Below are 22,771 nucleotides of genomic sequence, written 5' to 3'. Positions count from 1 at the left end.
AGCATGTTGTCTGTCCTTTCCTCTATGTTGTTCTTGTACTGTCCGACACAGAGAGCAGAAATATCAGAATCAGAATCAGAATCAGAATCAATTTTATTGCCAAGTAGTGTTGTGCACATAAAAGGAATTTGCTTTGGTAATAAGATGTTACCGAGGCTGCTATATCAGCGCCAACTTGAGAAAAACATACAGCATGACATGAGGAGAGGTGAGGAGAAAAAAAGGCTCCTGTAAGGAGAACAGTCTGGGAACAGGAAAAAACACCTCAGCAACATTAGCACATAAACAGTACACTCTACAAACAAGACATTGCAACATGGTGGGGAGTGGGGGATGGAGGTAGTCCAGCCCAGGCAAGCAGCATCCGGTCCTGCAGCCATTATGGCGCTGGTCACAGACCCGCCTGTCAGACTGGGGGTACGAAGCGGCGAAGGCGTGGGATGGGGTGTGGGTTAGGTGCATATCTGTGTATGTGTAAGTTCATGTGTGTGTAGGCCTGGAGAGAGTCGCTAAGCCAGCATCCAATCGGCAGAAGACCTGTTATCATGGTGCCGAATAGGTAGATATCTTCAACGTCCTCCACGGAAAGAGCCGCCAGACACACGACCCGCCACCTCTCCCACGCGTCGATCGTGTAGCCAGCTGCGAACGTCCCGGCAGGGCAGTCAGGTTCCCCCGAACCCAAGCTTCTCGTCGAGAAGATGGTGTCAATTGCGTTGAGAGACCAGTTGATCAAATCCATAATTTCTTGGTTTTGGAGAGCAGTGCAGCGAGAGTCTCTCAAAGTACAAGACAGTAGACGTGACGAGAGAAGCAAAGCAGGAGAGGTGAGGGGAGGGAGAGGGAGAGAAAATGCGACCGCCTTCGTTGAGAGCCAAGAGGGAAATATGCTCAAGTCAGGAGCAATCTAAATAGAACTAAACATTTTGTGCTAATCATACTTAGGTGTATCTGCACTTTTTCACAAAGACCAACACTGGGAAGTTTAATGTTTATTAAAAATAAGGAGCAAGTAAAGTCTTGCAAAATCCAAGGATCTGAGACTGAAGGTGAGGTACAGCTTCAGTGCAGGAGTCTTCAGGATCCACTGAATCCCCTTTGTGCTTCTTGTGTTGAAAGAGAAACAAAGGAAAGGATACAAAAACGGGATCATTTGTATATAGTAGTCGGTATATAATACAGTTATGGTATTTATAACACCCCATTTAGCCTAGTGTGATTTGATCTAGAAAATGGCTTGCTGCCGTTTTAAGCATGGTTTTTAATCTTACTTATAAACTTCCATCTCCCTTTCCCATCAATACAAATCAGCTGAGCTGAAACATAATAGACAGGTAATAGTCAACAGAAACACAATAAATAAAAAAGTCTAACCATACGTTTTTGCTTACTCAAATATGAAATCTAAAATAAGGATTTTTTTCCCGTTATTGCACGCTTAATATGGAATGAAACCGCTATTCTCATTTTATCAATTACAACTATCACACTCCCCAATGTTATATTTAACCCCTGTTTAGAAGTCTTTCCCTCTTATTACACAACAAAGGATAAACATGCATTAATAGAACGGGTTTAACCATTAATAGGCTCTTCGTGGTTTGTTATGCGGTATTAACTTTATCCAATGACCTTTATTTTACCTGATAACGTCCCCTAAAACTACTAATTTAGAGAGCAATAATCAACTAGCATGCTTTAATACATAAGTTAATTTGATTCAGATGTACTGATAATACACAATCTTATTCTTTAAACGTCTTACCTTTTAAAAGTGCATCACAAACGGTCTGTTCTGCTGTAACTCTACCGCGCTGCTGCTACCTCCGGGAACTATTGAGAGGCCGCCATTGCAGTAAAAAAAACGTTCCATTGAAGTCAATGGAGTTGTCGCAACTCTCACTATATATGGCTCTGGATACTGTTTACCACGGAGCCCTTAGGTTCATCACAAACTTTAGAGCACTTACCCATCACTGCTCTCTGTATGATCGGGTTGGTTGGTCTGCATTGTCCACCCGTAGGCTTAATCACTGGCACATTCTTATTCATAAAGCTATTCTTGGTCTGCTTCCCCCCATACCTCCAATCTTATATTAAAAAGAAAGGCATAGGTAGATATTGTCTTCGTTCTGAGGACTTATTGTTGTTATCTGTCCCTCATGTCCGGACTGAACTGGGAAAAGGGTCGTTTATGTATGCGGCCCCCAGCGCTTGGAATCAACTCCAAAATGTCCTGAATCTTCAGGAACTGATATCACTGGTTGCTTTAAATTTCTTTTAAATGACATAGAGGCTACACATACTGGCTGTAGTTGTTATGATTAATTATTTGGATGATCCTTGCTGTTATTTATCATTTGTGACTTATAACTCAATATTTCTTACAAACCTTTTTTTAATATGTTTTATGTTTATGTTATATGTTTTTTATGTCAGCAACTTTGTTAATTGTGCTGCTGCCTGTCTTGGCCAGGACACTCTTGGAAAAGAGATTGTAATCTCAATGAGTTTTCTTCTGGTTAAATAAAGGAATATATATATATATATATTTTGAGTTGAAAGTATAACTTTATTGCTGCAGAATAGAATGCAGACTATTTAATCTTGTTTGACTTGTTTGAATTTTCTTGCTCATTGTGTTCAAGTCAACTATCGAAAATGAGTCATCATCAGATGAGGATCTACTTGCCAAGAACTGGAGTAAGGTACAGCTGAAAATGAAGGAACTTAAAAGAGAGAACAAGAGGCTAAAAGAAGACAATGTTAAAGAGATACTTGATGCCATGAGAGGTAATTATATAAATAATAAAAAATAAAATAATACTCTGCCCGTTTGAAGACAAGAACACACTCACACACTCTCACACACACACACACACACACACACACACACACACACACACACACACACACACACACACACACACACACACACACACACACACACACACACACACACACACACACACACACACACAGACAGACTGACTCTCCAGTCATGGCTGACAGAGCAAAACTACAGAAAGTGTTGGCTTTTACTTTACTTAACTTAATGAAAATGCAGCTAAAAGCAATACATTAAAAACGGTATACTGTGTGTTGGGGTAAACACCTGCAACCTCATGAAACGCTTACAATTACAACATTCTATAAATCTGAAGCAGTGCAGCATGTTTGACTGCTTTAGCAAAGTAACCGCTGCAACTAACAGTGTCCTTACCAGACGTAACTCAAATTAAACCTTTTTAATATTATATAAAGCATAAACAAGTGTTGCATGGCAACGATTGAATCAGTCACTGAGTATTTATTTTGAATACAATTTAAATGGTTTAAAAAAAAAATAATTTTGTTGCGAGCGATTTGTGATTTATTTTTGGCAGTTATGAAGCTTTTTCACAATTGTCTTATAATCATTTATATCTCCATTCTTTTAACAGAGCTTTCTGCAGTAGTGACAAAGTTTGAAAAAAGTCATTGGACAAATCACTCTTCAGACCTCACCTCCTGCATCCACCTGTGAAACAACCTCTGTTACCAACGACTTACCAGTTTCTGCATGCGTTTCTCCTCAAGTGTTGTCTGATGATATGGTAGCTACTGCACATGCATATAACTGTTACGGTCCATGTGGGAAGGTGATTATACAATGTCCCAGTAAATCAATTTGGCAGTAATTATACACATTACCTGAAAAATCTGCATATTCAATTGTATGGTGAATGTGCATGTTAAGTGGTTATTATGAATATTGCCTGACCACAGGAAATCTAGGAAGCATTCCCATATTTCCCTATGAAATGTTTAATGCTGTGGAGTCAATAAAAAGCAGTGTGGACAAGCTTTCTCCAACATTGCACAGGAGCATTTCGCAACCTTGTTAATTTTATTGGGAAAAGTGGGAATGCCTCTCAGATTTCCTGTTTGGTTGGGGAATAATAACTTTTATTTAAACTTTTAAAAAAATGTTGCATTAATGCACTGATGATATACAGTATATCCCAGGGAATGTGTTTCATCATCATCTCATTAGTGTCTAACAATTATTTTTCAGGTGTTTCTCGTGCCAGGCTGTGATGTCAAGGTCCCCAAGCGAAAGCTTAATGCTCTGCGGACGGCAAATCCGTCAGTGTACATCGGGGACCTTGCCGTGCTGGTCTATGGCAGGGAAACCCTGTCTCATCCAAGCTTGACCGGGAGACAGTCAGGGGCACACAAAGACGTGGAATCTAAGCCACAGCTTGATGGCACAAAACTTGATGCTATACTTGGTGAGTGTATTAAATTAAAGGGAAATTTAATTTTAAAATAAATTCCTACACATTTCTCATACACTTCTATTTTGCAAAATGATGTTCGACATTGGAGGTGACAGTGATTGTGTTAAATTACTGTCACCTCCAACATGGACCAAACAGGAACATTCCAAACATAATCTATAAAAGTTTAATTGGGATCATCAGTTTGGATTTGTGAATGTCACAAAAGAAAAAAGAAATAATCACACAATGGTCCAAACAAAAGAACCAAGGCCCCTTAGATGATGCCAAAAAAATAGCCCTATATGTAAAGTTAGACATTTAAAGAGTATTGTCAGCTGTCTTTTTGTAAATATAGAAATTGTTATTGTATTCGTGTTCAGAAACTTGAATTGCATATCACTACATGCTACTTTGACTGTTCTGGGGTGACAGAAAAATATGTAAAAGCAATGTTTTTTTCTGTGTGTGTGTGTGTGTGTGTGTGTGTGTGTGTGTGTGTGTGTGTGTGTGTGTGTGTGTATGTTTTGGGGCATAGAAGGACAGATTTCAAGACATTTCAAAGAGCAATGAGGACCCTCTGGTATGTGAGGACAGTTGGCTGTCCTCATAAAAATAAACCTTATAAAACCTTTTCTCAGCATGTTTTATTACCCAAAAAGTGGTTTTCTCAAAAGTGTTCATGTACCAAAAACCTGACATATTTTGTATATTTGTGTGTCCGACACTGCCCCCTATCTGTTGTCGGGGTCCCTGCATGTTGCGACACACAGGCGCGGGAAATTATACACAACGCGGGAAATTATACACAACGCGCGAACTGCGCATGCTCACATTTGAAAACTCATTTTGATTGGCTGGATAGGAGAGAGCTACGTCTGTCATCAGATGATTAATTTTCCCGGGAGATCTGAAAAGCAAGTCGTGGAGAGCAGGTAAGAAATCAATAACTAAACGTTTTAATAGGTTCTAATGACAAGTATTGTTATGGTTTTGGTGTTTAGCAGACGCTTTTTCGAAAGAGACATACAAATAAAGACAATACAATGTTAAACTTAACAGTAAAACGGGTCCTTCCGCAAATTCAAGGCCTTCAACACATTAAAAAATATATAATAGCGTTACATTTTATCGATTTGTTTAAAATATCCATGAAATAAAGACAGCTTAAAAGTTACAAGAAATTGTATTGTGCCATCTTTTTTATTTTATGACTATTTATCTACCTCATGTTCTGATATTTTTGTCATGCCTTTACAGACGCATGCATTACTATAAACAATAGTTTTAAGTAGAACTATGTTATAGTTTTCACACATGAGCAGTATTTTAGTCCTTTTCACTGGGATTTGCAAATGTTGGATTTTTCTTTTCAATCTTACATTTTCCATGAGGGTGATCACATGTCAATTAATAAATATATATATAGACATATTATTCAGTATACACTGGGGATATTTGTTTACATAATTTTAAAGTTTAACATTTTTTAAATTGCATTATATTGTTTTTTGCACTCTTATAGTTGTATTAGTGAAGCACATTACATTTCTAAGAGATCTAAAGCCCTGTTTCACAGACATGGTTTACACCAGTGATTCTCAACTCCAGTCCTCACGACCCACTGCTCTGCATATTGTGTATGTCTCCCTTATTTAACACATCTGATTCAGATCCTCAGCATCTGAATCAGGTGTGTTAAATAAGGGAGACATACACAATATGCAGAGCAGTGGGTCGTGAGGACTGGAGTTGAGAATCACTGGTTTACACTAAGCCAGGATTAAGCCGTAGTTAAATCAGGACATTTAAGCAGCTTTTTTAAACGTGCCTTAGAAAAAAAAAGGCTGGTGTGCATTTTGAGACAAAACTATGACTCTGACATATTTTAAGATCTGTCAATGCAAGTTTTTTTGAGTTAAAACAGCTCAGTCATGCATGTTAGTCTGGGACTAGCTTAAGCCTTGTCTGTGAAACCGGGGGCTAATGTTTTAGGGCATTGAAATTAGACCCTTTTGTCCATCTGTCTGTCGTTGTCTATCTCCTCACAGAACTTAAAAGGTATACTGACAGCAGGGAAATTTTATGTGAATGTTATGAAAGCATAGAACTCAGTTGAAACTGTTTAAATATCCATGGTATTAGTGAGATTAAAAGTAGTGTTGAGATGTGAGAAGATGTGTTGTTTACATTTTTGTTCTTAATTTCCTCAGCAAATTCAGTCATGCCACGGAGAACTACTCCCCTTCAGGATGCCACTAATCACATCCTTGCTGGAAGAGACAAGAGTTCAATGTTAGAAATTAAATATATAAATCCAGTTAAAGGTAAGTGACTTTGACACACTGTAGGCTAGCCTGAGGGGTTACACGTCACTGGTTCTTGAATTGATATTATCACTAATTGTTTTCAGTTTATGACTATTAATTTTACAAACATTAATATAAATAAGGTTGTGTCTGCAGGTCGTGGTATCTTCACTTTAGCTGTTTTCAATCAAGGAGACTTTGTGGTGGAGTACAGAGGGGAGCTCATTGATGCAGCTGAAGCTGAACATAGACGTAAACTGTACCACAATGCATGTTCGACCTTCATGTTTGAGTTTAAATGGAAGAGGAAGACATGGTGGTAGGTTCAGAATGACTAATATGTTTAGATTTCTATTGTGAGAAGTCAGGATTTCTGAAGTAGGGCTTATGCGTTGCGACGTTCGCCTGTTATAGGTGGGATAGGTGGGGATATTCAAATTAATTAACCAATCATACCATTGATCAGCTCTACCAAACTTGGATGTCTTTTTTCCAGTAATAAACAAACATTAAGTTGTTTTGATTGATACTGTGAAGCAGCTTTGATACAATCTGTATTGTGAAAAGCGCTATATAAATATATTTGACTTGACTTGACTTGACTTATAGGACAACTGAATAAACGAACAGACACTGATTAGCTACTTGCTCTACGTTTATTTAAAATTAACAGCAAGACAACTTGAAGTGAATGTGCTTTCCATTAAATGAATCACACACAGTAAACAAATCCTTAACACCAAAAAAACTTTGCAATTTAGACGCGCAAACTGCGTGCCGGTGCTGTGAGACGTAACTACATGCTCGGGCAAATTCGGCTTGAAGCCGGTCGTCCTCGGACGCGGCGCCACGCGCTGTTACAAAAAAAGGCGTGCACACCGTCTAGCGAAATGGAGTCTTGCCGTTCTTGCGCACTGAACGCGTCATTTTTGCCGCGTGCACCTTCACGCTCGTGCGGACGCGTCGAGTATAAACAAGGCTTTACTCCGTGTCAGCGGTCAACCGTGTTACTCTGATCGGTAAAGCGGCAGAGATTTCAGACCTCCGTTTATTAACCGGTCACAAACCCCTAGGTAGAACATTCAACATTCATGTTTGAACATTCAAACATTTGTCATTTTTGCACAGTTTGCAGTGCTGTTGCATGTTTTGTCTCGAAAAGCATATTTGACAGTGAGTTGACAGTAAATCTGCATCCTAACTCAAGCTAATACTACTATGTTAAATTTATGTTCATTAACAAAAACAGTAACATCTGTAAAAAAAATTAAATAAATAAATAAATATATATATATTTTATTTGGTAAAATGTAATATTCTGACTGTTTGATTTTTATTAAAATTAACCATTGGTCATTCAACATCATGCATTTAGATCATGAAAACCACAGATAAAGCCAGGCATAGCCTATACTTAGCACCTCACTATCATGGCAAATTGTAACTTTATGGTTTCTATGGTATTTGTATGAAAAACAGTAGCCTAAATACATTATTAAATACTGTAATTATATTTTTATTAGTCATTTAATACATTGTCTACATTAATAATATAATACAATTCAGTATATCCCACATTTCATGGTGCAGTTAATATTACTAGGCTAACATTACAGTAAATCTATGGAAAATGGATTCAGTATCAATTTAGATTCTGACTGTACCGTTGCGCACAGTGTTTCTCCTGTTCGTCAGCGCTGTTTCATCTGCCTTTAAACTGGTTTAAATCACTGAGACATTAGTGTTCTTCGCTGAACTCAAGCGCTTCTCACTGGATCTCGTGAGCAAGATGATGAGAGTAAATGCGTCTGCTCTGGTGAGCTTGCGCAGCGCTGCTGTTTGGACTTTGAGCTGAGCGGATAAATGCTCCGTGTGGTGCGCAATTCAAGTAGCCTGACTACGTCAGACTTCGTACTTCCGCTCAATTTCATTTCGCTTCTGTACATCGACATCTCTCAGTAGCGCCCCAGCGAGAAAGAAAACTTTTTAATTATGCCATGCCAGACTCTGTCTACGAAGTAAAGCGAATTCGCAGAGTTTGGTATTACCAGGCTATGGTTCAAGTGAGTTTCTTTCCGCTTTTGGCGCATAAACTTTATCGAACTGTTGATATCGTTTTATCGAGAAAAAATGCATCGAACAACTGTACTTGTATAATACAATTGGATGTTGGCATTAGTGCAGTTGCTTACAAATTAAAGTACAATTCAAAAGTGTGTCACTATAAACGTCTGTTTAGTACATGATGTTTGTATATTTTCAGTATTGATGGAGCTCTTGAGGATGGGTCTTTTGGACGATTGGCAAACGATGAACACAAGGCACCAAATTGCAGAATGAAGTTGATAGAAGTAGAAGGGAAGCCACATCTCTGCCTTTTTGCTCTGAAGGAAATTACGGCAGGAACTGAAATCACTTATGACTATGGTGGGAAAGAATGGCCCTGGCGTAAAGAGGTGGGTCACTTAGAATTTTTTTTTTTTTCCTATGAATTGGTGTCATGGTTTAAAGCCTATATTTTGACATCTTGATAACAATGCAATCATCTGTCTTAAAATCTACTGTGTGTTATGCTGTGTCAGTTTCATGATGCCACAGAGATTACACAATACCTATTGCTTGTTAGTGACAACATTTAGAACCAAAAAAACAGAAATCACTGCTTTGTGGTATTCAATCCGGTTTTCAGTCAATCTTGTCAGGTTAATCTCGACTTTGCATGACTCTCCCAGCTGATGCCACCAAGCTTATCTGTATGTTTTGTCCTGTATGTTTTTAGATTCCCCCTACTGTTACAAGCATTGCTGCCCAAGAGTCTATTAAAGACAGTGTCCAAGACCAAATCATGTCATCCACAGTCTTTATTGAAGGTCAGTGACTTTTTGACTTAATGTTTTATCTAGTTGTCAATGGTATGCTGTAGATGAGTAAGAAACTTTTATGCCACATATTGCCATGTTAACTGAGATGGTTTTACATTAGTTATGGTGGGCATATAAACTTATTGTGTCTATAAAGGATGTGAACCAGTGGTTGCTTCTAGAGTGATCCACAACCCCACACTCCCTGGCCTTGCTCATATTCTTTCCTGTATTCTACAGAGACCAGAGAGAGACCAGAACTCCAGTCCTGCAATATGACATCAGGCTGTTCTGCTTGTGAGGTTAGGTTGAATACAGTGTCTGTTAACGCAACATGTCCCATTGTTTTACAATGGCTAAGGAAAGGTCACAACACAAAGCACCACCACGTACACGTGGTATAGTTTTATTGGATGAGGGCACAGCAAAATGTAATTAATTATTCGTAAGTAACAGTTCTTCCGCAAAATATATTTTCTGTAGCTGAATTGTAGGCAAGTAATTCAAAAATGCAGACAGCGTAACTTTTCTAAGTTGTACTAACAAAGGAAAAAATGCAGCCAGAGATGTGATGTTATGGGAATTTTACAACATGATCTAATGTGATCCAGCCAATCATATTCAAGGGTCAGAACATTTTAAATTGTTAGTTAGTCTGTCTTAGTCAGGTCAACTATACAATAGCACAGTTGTGTAGGTGATGTCCAAGTTCACATGTGCATTTTCTGTTTAACTTGTTTAGACACAGCTCAGTGGTGCAAGCTTCCCTTCTGGCCAACACTCCGTTGCAGTGCTTGGTGACCACACCCATGACTTGGAACCCAATGTTTTCTCTACAGATTTATTCAGAAGTGAGTCCCTGCTTGAATAAGCAATGCCTGGTAAATACTGGGGTCCTGTAAAGCACTGTGCCTTCATGTCCTGTGTTCTCTTCAACAGACACCGAATTGAGAGCAGAGTGTCAGTCATTCAGTCCCACACAAGACAGCCTTGAGCATGAGGTTAGTTTGAATTCAGCTGTTTATTGCGGGATGTATGAATGTTTAGAATTGATGTATTTTCTTAAGGGACATATTTCTGAATTCATTATAATCATACTGCAGATACAGTCTGAAAATCTTTGTCTGTAAAGATAGATATTATTTAACATTTTGTTTCCCTGTCTACATCATTTTGAGTGTCATAAACTTAAAGGTTTGATTGAGGGTGTCCCTCTTAGGTGAAATGGACACTGTACCAGTTGATGCCTGTTCATCTTAGCATATTGCTGTTCTTTTTTTAGGTGCACCGTGTCAGAGGTCAATGTGACACTTCTGAGAAAGAGGGGATTGGTGAAGTTGATGTCCAGCCCCAGGAGGGCTCGCCCCCTGTGTCGTCAACAGACCCTGCCAGTGGTCAGTTATAGTTTTGAGTAAATGTTAACTTCTGGGAATGCATGTCATGCCTGCTAAGGGTTTACAGGGTCACCGTGATTTTGCCAAGTAAGACATGGTCCTGGATCAACATATTTTGTTGATCCTGGATTAATATTCCTGTCCCAAATTTAGTCATTACCCAATCCCTACCCCTAACCTAACCCTACCCATAATTTTTCCCTAAAATCATAGGGTAATGATAGGTGAAAAACACTGTTTAAGTACTTCACCCTGATTCTAAGCCTAAACTTGACATAAACTGTAAACTTGTCCCTCAAATCTGATTGGTTGATTGGAAAGTTGATCCAGGATCAACAAAGATGTTGATCCAGGAACATGTGGTACTTGGTGAAATCACGTTCACCGGGTTTACAGCATGAAAAACATCTGGCATTGTCAGGCTATTTTTAGATGATGATTTTATGGTTTGATGGATATTTTGAGTAGAACTTTGTCTATCAGGGATGCGAGTTGACTATGTTTTGCCTATATGTGGTTTTATGATATGAGGAAAGCCAAGCACTGAATCTCCCTGTGTTCCCTTGTACAGAGACCGAATCGAGATCAGGGTGTCACGCATCCAGAGCCGCGCCGAATGACTCTGCTTGTGCGGTGAGTTTGAATTCACCTGTGTTTTGAAATTGACCAATGGTTAGAAGTACTGGGATGTTCCTTGGAACAGTTTTCAGTGTTTTAATAAACCTCTTGCAGCTACGGTGGTTATGTCCTCTATTCAGTATGGATGGTCTTTTCTAATCGCGGTGTCCCCACAACACTGGAGTTTTTCTGAGTGTGCCACACACTGGGAGTTCAATAGTGGAAGTCTTAAAGTTTGAGCATGGATGTCATTAATAGTCCAAAGGAAAGTGTCCTTGCACACTTAGAGTTTGTCTGTTACAAACTGTCCTCACACAACATGAATATTCCTGTGTCACACACAGATGTAGAAACTACAGCATGTGCTTGTAAAGTGGCTAGTTAAGGAATAGGGGTTTCCCTATTTTATATACATTCTTAGTTGTGGCATCTATGTGTAACTATATGGTTCATGGACCATGGTCAGCTGTTTCTTGCGGCTTGATGGTAAAATTAGTTTTTTCAGTGACATGTCTCCCCTATACAAAATGGTTGCTAAATTGTTAAATATTCTGTCTTTGCATGTATGCAGTATTATCATCTGTACCAGTTGCTGCCTGTTCATCTTTGCATATTGCTGTTCTTTTTTTAGGTGCACCGTGTCAGAGGTCAATGTGGCACTTCTGAGAAAGAGGGGATTGGTGAAGTTGATGTCCAGCCCCAGGAGGGCTCGCCCCCTGTGTCGTCAACAGACCCTGCCAGTGGTCAGTTATAGTTTTGAGTAAATGTTGTTGACTTCTGGGAATGCATGTCATGCCTGCTAATGGTTTACAGCATGAAAAACATCTGGCATTGTCAGGCTATTTTTAGATGATTATTTTATGGTTTGATGGATATTTTGAGTTGAACTTTGTCTTTCAGGGATGCGAGTTGACTATGTTGTGACTATATGTGGTTTTATGATATGAGGAAAGCCAAGCACTGAATCTCCCTGTGTTCCCTTGTACAGAGACCGAATCGAGATCAGGGTGTCACGCATCCAGAGCCGCGCCGAATGACTCTGCTTGTGCGGTGAGTTTGAATTCACCTGTGTTTTGAAATTGACTAATGGTTAGAAGTACTGGGATGTTCCTTGGAACAGTTTTCAGTGTTTTAATAAACCTCTTGCAGCTACGGTGGTTATGTCCTCTATTCAGTATGGATGGTCTTTTCTAATCGCGGTGTCCCCACAACACTGGAGTTTTTCTGAGTGTGCCACACACTGGGAGTTCAATAGTGGAAGTCTTAAAGTTTGAGCATGGATGTCATTAATAGTCCAAAGGAAAGTGTCCTTGCACACTTAGAGTTTGTCTGTTACAAACTGTCCTCACATAACATGAATATTCCTGTGTCACACACAGATGTAGAAACTACAGCATGTGCTTGTAAAGTGGCTAGTTAAGGAATAGGGTTTTCCCTATTTTATATACATTCTTAGTTGTGGCATCTATGTGTAACTATATGGTTCATGGACCATGGTCAGCTGTTTCTTGCGGCTTGATGGTAAAATTAGTTTTTTCAGTGACATGTCTCCCCTATACAAAATGGTTGCTAAATTGTTAAATATTCTGTCTTTGCATGTATGCAGTATTATCATCTGTACCAGTTGATGCCTGTTCATCTTTGCATATTGCTGTTCTTTTTTTAGGTGCACCGTGTCAGAGGTCAATGTGGCACTTCTGAGAAAGAGGGGATTGGTGAAGTTGATGTCCAGCCCCAGGAGGGCTCGCCCCCTGTGTCGTCAACAGACCCTGCCAGTGGTCAGTTATAGTTTTGAGTAAATGTTAACTTCTGGGAATGCATGTCATGCCTGCTAAGGGTTTACAGGGTCACCGTGATTTTGCCAAGTAAGACATGGTCCTGGATCAACATATTTTGTTGATCCTGGATTAACATTCCTGTCCCAAATTTAGTCATTACCCAATCCCTACCCCTAACCTAACCCTACCCATAATTTTTCCCTAAAATCATAGGGTAATGATAGGTGAAAAACACTGTTTAAGTACTTCACCCTGATTCTAAGCCTAAACTTGACATAAACTGTAAACTTGTCCCTCAAATCTGATTGGTTGATTGGAAAGTTGATCCAGGATCAACAAAGATGTTGATCCAGGAACATGTGGTACTTGGTGAAATCACGTTCACCGGGTTTACAGCATGAAAAACATCTGGCATTGTCAGGCTATTTTTAGATGATTATTTTATGGTTTGATGGATATTTTGAGTAAAACTTTGTCTATCAGGGATGCGAGTTGACTATGTTTTGCCTATATGTGGTTTTATGATATGAGGAAAGCCAAGCACTGAATCTCCCTGTGTTCCCTTGTACAGAGACCGAATCGAGATCAGGGTGTCACGCATCCAGAGCCGCGCCGAATGACTCTGCTTGTGCGGTGAGTTTGAATTCACCTGTGTTTTGAAATTGACCAATGGTTAGAAGTACTGGGATGTTCCTTGGAACAGTTTTCAGTGTTTTAATAAACCTCTTGCAGCTACGGTGGTTATGTCCTCTATTCAGTATGGATGGTCTTTTCTAATCGCGGTGTCCCCACAACACTGGAGTTTTTCTGAGTGTGCCACACACTGGGAGTTCAATAGTGGAAGTCTTAAAGTTTGAGCATGGTTGACATTAATAGTCCAAAGGAAAGTGTCCTTGCACACTTAGAGTTTGTCTGTTACAAACTGTCCTCACATAACATGAATATTCCTGTGTCACACACAGATGTAGAAACTACAGCATGTGCTTGTAAAGTGGCTAGTTAAGGAATAGGGTTTTCCCTATTTTATATACATTCTTAGTTGTGGCATCTATGTGTACCTATATCAAGGATGGGCAACTTCTGTCCTGGAGGGCCACTGTCCTGCAGAGTTTAGCTCCAACCCTGACAAAAACTCTTTTCTAGTAATCCTGAAAACATTGATTAGCTTGTTCAGGTGTGTTTAATTCGGGTTGGAGCTAAACTGCAGGACAGTGGCCCTCCAGGACCGAAGCTGCCCATCCATTACATCCTCTATTCAGTATGGATGGTCTTTTCTAATCGCGGTGTCCCCCCAACACTGGAGTTTTTCTGAGTGTGCCACACACTAGGAGTTCAATAGTGGAAGTCTTAGTTTCAGCATGGATGTCATTAATAGTCCAAAGGAAAGTGTCCTTGCATACCTAGAGTTTGTGTGTTACACACGTACAAAGATTTTTACCTTTTTTTCACAAAATTACTTTAGTTTCTTAGAATTTTTTTTACTTTTCTTGCTTTGCCTAATTAGATAGTCCAGGTTTAATCAACCTATTTTCTTGCAGTTTGAGGTTATGTAGTGCTGTGGCTAGAAAGAAGAGGATAATCAGTTTCCTTGCCCCTATCAGTTAGTTGCCCGCTTTTTCGCTAGTGGTCTGTATTGTAGATTTTTTCATTTATTTTTTCCAACCTACAGCACTCGCTGTCTTCAAACAACAGGGCTATTGGTTGATTTACCCTGGACCTGGAGGTTAACTTTTAGTGTTAAGCAAAGCCTTTGATTGGTAGAGATCCCTGTTGTCATTTATTTATTTATTTATTTATTTTTTAACAGATAATAGAAGTTAAGCAGAGTAAATCTAAATTTGGCTTTGGACACAGGTTCAGAAACTAGATGTGTTGGATTTTTTAAATGCCAGATGAAGGTTTACTTCATTATTTAGAGGAATTGTTGTTTTTGCCATCGTTCCAAGTAGAAGTAAATCTTTCTCTTTTGTGTGTGTGATGAGTGACACCCCAACAGTTAACCAACCTAAACATAAGTCATATGAATTGAATAGATTTGCTTCGCTATTATATCTCAAAAGTAACTTATTTCCCCCTTTTTTATCTCTCCTGATTTAATTCCCCCTTGGTTGTGTGAAAGTAAAAAAGCCACACAAAAAAAATTAATTCAAGATATAATTTGTGTGTGTAAAGTTTTTATATTCATGTTTTAAAAAAATGTTTTCACAGTGTACAGTCCATAAGCTGGTTTTTGAACTGGTGAGAATTGACAAATGCTGGATATGCCATTCACCTTTGACATCTATCAAATGGCACGGTTTAAGATGCAAACGTAAGTGTGTTATTCATCTTCTCCTAATTAATGCATTTCTCAGTACACCATAAGTTGTTTAATTTCATGTTATCGGTCAGTTCCAGACTCACACCTATAAAGCATGTTGATTGAATGTTTTATCAGTTCAAAAACCATTGCGGTGGAAAACACTGGAGTGGCAGATACTATGACGTACCAGGCAAGTGAGTTTGCAAGCTGAGGCACATAGCAAAGAACAGAGAGCATACCTGCAAACTAGTTGCCTTTTGGCTAAATTTACCATTTTGTAATTAAAATAGGCCATTTACGTGAAGCAAAGGAGTTTTTTTGGGGGGTGGGAGGGGGTTGTGGCGAGTCGGAGAAGCCGCATTTCAAATCAGATCACGCAGGGTTTCCCTAACCCCTTGAGACTTTCGTCTTTGGATGTTGACCAAGTTCTTAATTCCTTTGCTATGATCATTTATATTATTAGGCTATCTATACTGTCCTATTGCTCTTTGTTGATTAGACTTCGGCCTAAGTTAGGCTACAACCTTAAATTCTCACAAATGTTTTGATCTTTCATCCGGTTCGCTGCAGCTCGGCTAAACGCGTCTTTAATGGACTTTATTCATTGGTGTGACTGAAATAAAATTACAACTTATAGATGAGTTGTTTGCAATGTTAACCCAATCGCACAATAAGCAAAACATCGCTGTTTGAATTTGTTGTTGACAAATTTCAACGATCCCATATTTGCGACGATACCAATACAAAAAAGGCAGTTCTTTGTTTGATGTGCTACGTGAACATAGGCCAATGTTTGTGCTTCTTCAGCAGCATTTTTAAATATTCGCTTGTCTGAGAAGCATAATGCACAAACATTTCATTATGTCTAATGAGTATAAACAAGCAAAATCCCCTCAAGTCCGTGGTGCACTCAGGTCATTGCTAAAGTCATTCTGTAATTACGCATATGCTCACAAACTTCAAAGATGATGTTAAACCCTTTGAGCAGAAACTATCAAACTTGCAAATATCTTTTTGTCTGTCCAATAAGCATTTCCAAGTGTGTTTTTTTTCTAACTTTTTTTTTACTTCGTGCCTTCCAATAAGTCACTGGGCCTTATTTACGCATCTGAGTTGATGATAGTTTCAGTGGGCTTTTCAAGTGGAATTAGAATTTAGTTTGGCTAATTGAGATGATAGATATACTGTATATAAAAGCTCATAATGAACAAAAACTTTAGGGCTAATAAATCAGGACCTAATTCAATAGATCCACCAAGCAATTGGCAATCCAAATGCTTGGAGGTGTCTCCACACCTTTCCAATTACTTTCCTTTTATTCTCACTAGCCTTATTAATTAATGTAGGATGAACATTTCATCATTTCTGTTCCCCGTTAGACTATTCTGCCAGAACTCTTTGGGCCAAGGATGCATTCTGAATCATAGCTTATGTGGCCTCACACCTTCCATGTTACACATTAAAAAAAGAATGTGCTTTGTCAGGTCAGGCTGTTAATGTGTCTGTTTTTACAATAACAGTGTTTTAAAATCAGAATCTCAAATCTCTTGATTGTTCGGACAATGCCATATATCATTTGTACGTTTAATTCTGTTTGGATCTGTTTGGAAATCCCATCAGAATGCACCATTTGAACAGTCATTTTTCAAAAAAATCTGCTTTTCATTCTGAACTCACTTTATGCTTCAGTTTTCAGTTCACTTCATGCGTATGTTTAGTGGTGTTGCTGAATTTATTGTGTGGGATCACTACATACATTTTTAACTTTGACTTTGAATGGGTAATGTAAATGCTCTGCCACTCCAGTGAATTCTGCCTTAATGGTCGAAACCTGTGTACTTTTTTGTCTAAATGGAAAATTTTAGCCATCACTCAAACTGTGCATTTGTACTGAACAGTTCATTTTGTTAGCATTTCTTGATCATTAGTGTGAAGCTGTTTGCATTTAATAAGAAAATTAGTATGTAATTGGTCAGCATGGGGAATTGACCAATTGTTGTCTAACCCTGCCTAATTTTGTCTGTAAAGAATGTTCTGGTGTGTGGCATAAAATCTGCCTCCAGAAATCCTCAGAAGACTGGGATATATCAGATGTAAGTGTGCATTGAAGTATAATATGCTTAATATCAATAGGATGGCTCTTAGCAGTTTGTTTTTGACATCCTTCCCATGTGTATTTCTGTTAAAGTATGCTGTTTTTAATTAAATTTAATTTCATTCATTAATTGAATGTACTTTACAGGACGATGTCTCATCTGGTGACGAGTACATCCCAGCATCTGTATCGGATTCAGAAAGCTCAGGGACAGAGTTGAGTGTTGAGTTGCCTGGACCATCCAAAAAGTCCCATGCCACTAATTTGCCTGATTTAGGTGTTACTTTTTCTGAACAAGAACAGACCATAGATATAGAGGACAACTCAAAGGATATCTGTAAGAATATCTTGATGGATCTAGAAACTACTGGTGATCTCCAAAGTGACCCCGAACCAGAACCAGAAAGCTCAGAGTCATACCTGCAGAAAACAAAAGATGCGAGTAACGAAAAGGGTACTGTGGATGTTCTTGGCCAAAGTAAATCCCCAACCAAATCAGCGAAATTCATTAAAAGCCAAGTCAATTATTGTTTTGTATGTGAAAAACCTCAAACAAAATTTGCACGTCATCTCGAGAGGCATGTTAATGAAAATGCTGAAATCGCACAGGCGCTCCAGTTCCCCAAATCATCAAAGGACAGAAAGGTTCTTCTTGAGAAATTCCGAAACCTTGGCAACTTCAAGCATAACTCTATTGTTAAAACCACAGGGTCAGGCTGTCTTAAAGTGAAAAGGAGTTCCAAACAGAGCAGCAGCTCTGAGACTTACGATTACTGCTTGTACTGTAAGGGTATGTTATCCAGAGCCGAACTTTCTCGACATATGAGCAGATGTTCCCTGAGACCCGAGAATAATGTTGAAGAGGGACCTAAGTTGAGAGAGAGAGTCTTTGGTATAGCATCTGCTCAGTCTACAATGTCCCAGCCAATTTCAAGTGAACTTTGGTCAGTTTTGGGCAAAATGCACAGGGATGACGTGTCCACTGCAATAAGGAATGATCATTATATCATGCAGTTTGCCCAGTCCCTCTTTAATAAGCATGGGAATGACAGATCAAAGCATGAGTATATAAGACAGAAAGTAAGGGAACTTGGGAGATTACTTGTGACTTTGCGCCACACAACTAGAATCCATAACATGGAAGAAGCAATAAAACCAGGCAACTTCTTTATTCTTACTAGTGCTGTCAAGAGAGTTTCAGGTTTTGATCATGAAAACAACACATTCAAAGCCCCAAGTTTGGCCCTGAAAATTGGGCATTCTCTCAGAAAGATAAGTGACCTCATCATGTGTCGTGTCCTCATGGAAGAGGACCAAGAGGCGATCGATTCCATCAGGAGGTTTCATGCACTTCATGAAACAAAGTGGTCTGAATTAGTTTCCCATTCTGCCTTATCTAACCTGAGTGAGGCAAAATACAACAAGAGCAGCAGGCTTCCACTGGCCAAAGACGTTCAGAAGCTACAGTTATATCTTGGTCAGCAAGTGGAATTGGCTAAGGAGAAACTAGCCGATAACCCAACAACAGGCACTTATGCAGCACTAGCAAAGGTGACCCTCTGTCAAGTCATTTTGTTTAATAGGAGGAGGGAAGGTGAAGTGGCACGGATGACTGTAAAAAATTTTGAAGGTCGTGACATGTCACAGCTAAACGATGACATAAGCACTGGGCTTACAGAAGTTGAGAAGAGACTTTGCAAACAATTCGCCAGAGTAGAATTGAGGGGGAAAAAAGGACGAAAGGTTGCTGTGATCCTGACTCCTGATATGACTGCTAACCTGTCACTCCTCATTAGTAAGCGGAAAGAGTGTGGAGTAACTGAAAACAACAATTACCTGTTCGCTGTTCCTTGTAGTGATGGTCACTACAGAGGGCAGTTTGGTAAATATGCAGATGCTTGTGGAGCCGAAGATCCTCAAAACCTCAGATCAACTTACCTTCGCAAACAGATCGCCACAATAAGCCAAGTCATGAACTTGAAAGATAATGAACTGGACCAGCTGGCCGATTTTCTCGGCCATGACATTAGGGTGCATAGGGAGTACTATCGACTGCCCCAATCAACAATTCAGCTGGCTAAGATCTCAAAGCTGCTTATGGCTATGGAGAAGGGAAGTGTGAAGGATATTCAAGGAAAATCTCTGGACGAAATTGGTGGTTTGTATCATTTACATGTTGTTAAATCTACTTGGTGTATGTGTAATAAAATGTGTTAATTTTTACAAAGTAATTTAATAGATGGCATAGACGATATGGATACAGGATCACAACTACTCCTTAATGTTTCCACATTGCAAGGTACTGTTAAATTGGGTACCAAGGCTACTGAAATTGTTGCATTCCATGTTGCGGATTTTGTAATTGTATTGGTGAAATATTTAAAATAGGCTTTTTTTTATATACATTTAGATAACTGCCTACTGTTATTTAAAAAATGAACTTTTTAAAATGAACTTTTTATTGCCTACCCTCCTTGCTGTGTAATTGATACCAACGTTTTTTTGTTGTCTTGTTTTGTTTTTAGACAATGAAGAAATGTTGGCTTCTGGCACTTTTGAATCACCTCACCTCTCCGAGACTGCAGCTCAAGGTATAATCTGAATGAAGGACTTAAAGTTTGCCAAACAAATCTCATGTAGTTAGCTGGATCTATGGGTTCATTAGAGTTTATTAAAACGTTTTAGTCAGGAATTTTCCAGTAGTACGATGGTTATAAACTTGGCTAGTATTTTGATGTGTTCAGTAGTTTGCATGATCATTTTAAAACAACAGCGAAGACTTGGCCTGTATAAAATCTACATCATTTCCTAGTAAAATTATCACTCAGGTATTGTTGCACAGTTACGCTCTCCTGACTTTATCCGGTTCAACAACTTTGCCATGAGTATACTTATTATAATATAGAATTGGCTGTCTACAGTTCTACATGTATCCCCTCCATGCCCATGGTAGGCAGACAGGCTCTTTAAGCCCATACATTTATACTGTGCAATATTTTTTTAGATGACCAGGGGAACGCTGCCTGTGTAACTTCTGGATCACCTCATCTCCCCGACTCAGTTACTCAAGGTATTGTATAAATGCGATGTCATGTCCATCACTAGGCACCACTAATGTGCAGTCAACGCTTACATTGTTTGGTTAGACATATAAGGCATAAAAAGAAGCTGGATGTATTGTTTTTTTAAATAAGGAGTGTAATGAAATGTCATGTTAATTAAAACAATCTAACTTGATTTTTAGCAGAACTAAAGTCAATTTATTATCACACACATTGTCTACACAAGTTCCAGCTTGTTTGTCAATTTTGAACAGCAACATCCCTACCTACAAGTACATCTTGAAGGATCTTTTATCTTTTTTTTTAATCTTCTAATATTTTTTTAATTGTTCAGGTTTCCATGTTTCATCAAGGCGGTGTGTGAAGAGACCATGGTCTGAGGAGGAGATACAAGCTGTGATGAAACATATGAGGCCTTTTATTGAAAACGGTGTCACTGCCACCACTGAGCAGTGTCTGAAGTGCAAGGAAAAGGAACAACCTATCTTGGAGAAAAGATCCATTCAGAACATTCGAGATTTTGTGCGCAACAGGGGCTTGGCCTTTAAAAGACATTCAAATGCTAAACGCTAAATGCACTTTTGGATAGCCTTAGCCTTTACCTTTCTAGGCATGTTTTGCAAGTTGCTGTCCTGTGTTCAGAAATGGTTTAGGTCACTTAAAGGTTAGTTTAAAACGAAAATGATGTCATTAATGACTCGCCCTCATGTCGTTCCAAGCCCGTAAGTCCTCTGTTCATCTTCTGAACACAGTTTAAGATATTTTAGATTTAGTCTGAGAGTTTTCAGTTCCTCCATTGAAAATGTATGTACGGTTTACTGTCCTTGTCCAGAAAGGAAATAAAGACATCATCAGAGTAGTCCATGTGACATCAGTGGGTTAGTTAGAATGTTTTGAAGCATCGAAAATACATTTTGGTCCAAAAAAACAAAAACTACGACTTCATTCAGCATTGTATTGTCTTCCCGGCCTGTTGTCAACTTCACAGTGACCCTGCTGATGACGCGTTATCTGGTGCACCCGAGCGTCGTTTACCGTCTGGGGGAGACGCACACTGTATTCAAGCTATTCTACATTGTTTGTATTTTAGTATTGCTATATTTTTTTTTTTTACAATGGTGCGTAAGTGTGCATGTCGCGGATCCTAATCGCCAAAAACACTCGGGTGCACCAGATAACACGTCATCAGCAGGGTCACTGTGAAGTTGACAACAGACCGGGAAGACAATACAATGCTGAATGAAGTCGTAGTTTTTGTTATTTTTGGACCAAAATGTATTTTCGATGCTTAAAAACATTCTAACTAACCCACTGATGTCACATGGACTACTTTGATGATGTCTTTATTTCCTTTTTGGACAAGGACAGTAAACCGTACATGCATGTTTAATGGAGGAACTGAAAACTCTCAGACTAAATCTAAAATATCTTAAACTGTGTTCAGAAGATGAACGGAGGTCTTACGGGCTTGGGACGACGTGAGGGTGAGTCATTAATGACATTTTCATTTTTGGGTCATCATCTTTTAATTTAATTTAATTTATTTTATAATTAAATACATTTTATTTATTTTATTTATTAATCCTTTAATTTATTTTGCTTACAGGTAGTTTTTTTGTTTTGTTTATTTTGCTATGTGGTTACCCTGGGCCTTTTAATGTCAGGATTCACTTTTATTTTTATATGTATATTTTTACAATGCTGTCCTTTTAAGGAACAGATTCTTGAGGTGACCAAATCAAATATATTTCAGTAAATCAACAAATGTTGTGTTGTGTGTTAATAATGACAAACGTATATTATTTTCAACATTTTTAGCTTAAATGCAGATGAATTACGTTTAGTAGTCAAACATGGTAGATTTTTTCATAAACCTATCTACATACCTATAATATTAATACACCAGCGCATCTAAAGTCGAGGTCAGCCGAGTCTAACCCTATACTCTAGCACGTCTACACATCGACAGCCGCTAAGTGCTAATCCTATACTCTAGCTTAGAGGTTTAGTTCCAACCTGCTTCAGCACACCTGCCTCTGTATTTTCAAGCAAACCTGAAGAGCTTGATGAGCTGATTCAATTTATTTTTA

The 22,771-nt window shown here is 38.8% G+C and overlaps 1 protein-coding gene and 2 long non-coding RNA genes across 3 annotated transcripts; all 3 read left to right on the top strand.

The window, feature by feature from the left end:
- Window positions 1-2,600: 2,600 nt before the first annotated feature.
- On the top strand, window positions 2,601-4,253 carry LOC143726082 (uncharacterized). Its single transcript, XR_013198380.1, has 3 exons — window positions 2,601-2,793; window positions 3,444-3,596; window positions 4,058-4,253. It is a non-coding gene; the product is annotated as an uncharacterized LOC143726082 (long non-coding RNA).
- Window positions 4,254-6,762: 2,509 nt separating this feature from the next.
- Window positions 6,763-9,419, top strand: LOC143725653 (uncharacterized). The gene is made up of 3 exons (XR_013198291.1): window positions 6,763-6,890; window positions 8,835-9,027; window positions 9,351-9,419. It is a non-coding gene; the product is annotated as an uncharacterized LOC143725653 (long non-coding RNA).
- A 1,983-nt stretch (window positions 9,420-11,402) lies between these two features.
- LOC143725652 (uncharacterized) lies at window positions 11,403-21,305 on the top strand. The gene is made up of 12 exons (XM_077218228.1): window positions 11,403-11,459; window positions 12,076-12,187; window positions 12,433-12,494; window positions 13,111-13,222; window positions 13,794-13,855; window positions 15,431-15,533; window positions 17,553-17,617; window positions 17,767-19,777; window positions 19,859-19,918; window positions 20,145-20,210; window positions 20,624-20,689; window positions 21,016-21,305. The coding sequence occupies exons 8-12, from the start codon at window positions 17,971-17,973 to the stop codon at window positions 21,252-21,254; spliced, it is 2,238 nt and encodes a 745-aa protein (XP_077074343.1). The 5' UTR covers window positions 11,403-11,459; window positions 12,076-12,187; window positions 12,433-12,494; window positions 13,111-13,222; window positions 13,794-13,855; window positions 15,431-15,533; window positions 17,553-17,617; window positions 17,767-17,970; the 3' UTR covers window positions 21,255-21,305.
- Window positions 21,306-22,771: the final 1,466 nt, after the last annotated feature.

Source organism: Siphateles boraxobius, unplaced genomic scaffold, assembly GCF_051911475.1.
Source record: "Siphateles boraxobius isolate OS27281-9 unplaced genomic scaffold, OSU_SipBor_1 77, whole genome shotgun sequence".
NCBI classification, from domain to species: Eukaryota; Metazoa; Chordata; class Actinopteri; order Cypriniformes; family Leuciscidae; genus Siphateles; species Siphateles boraxobius.
Note: the sequence above shows the minus strand (reverse complement) of the source record. Positions and strands in the feature narration are given on the sequence as shown.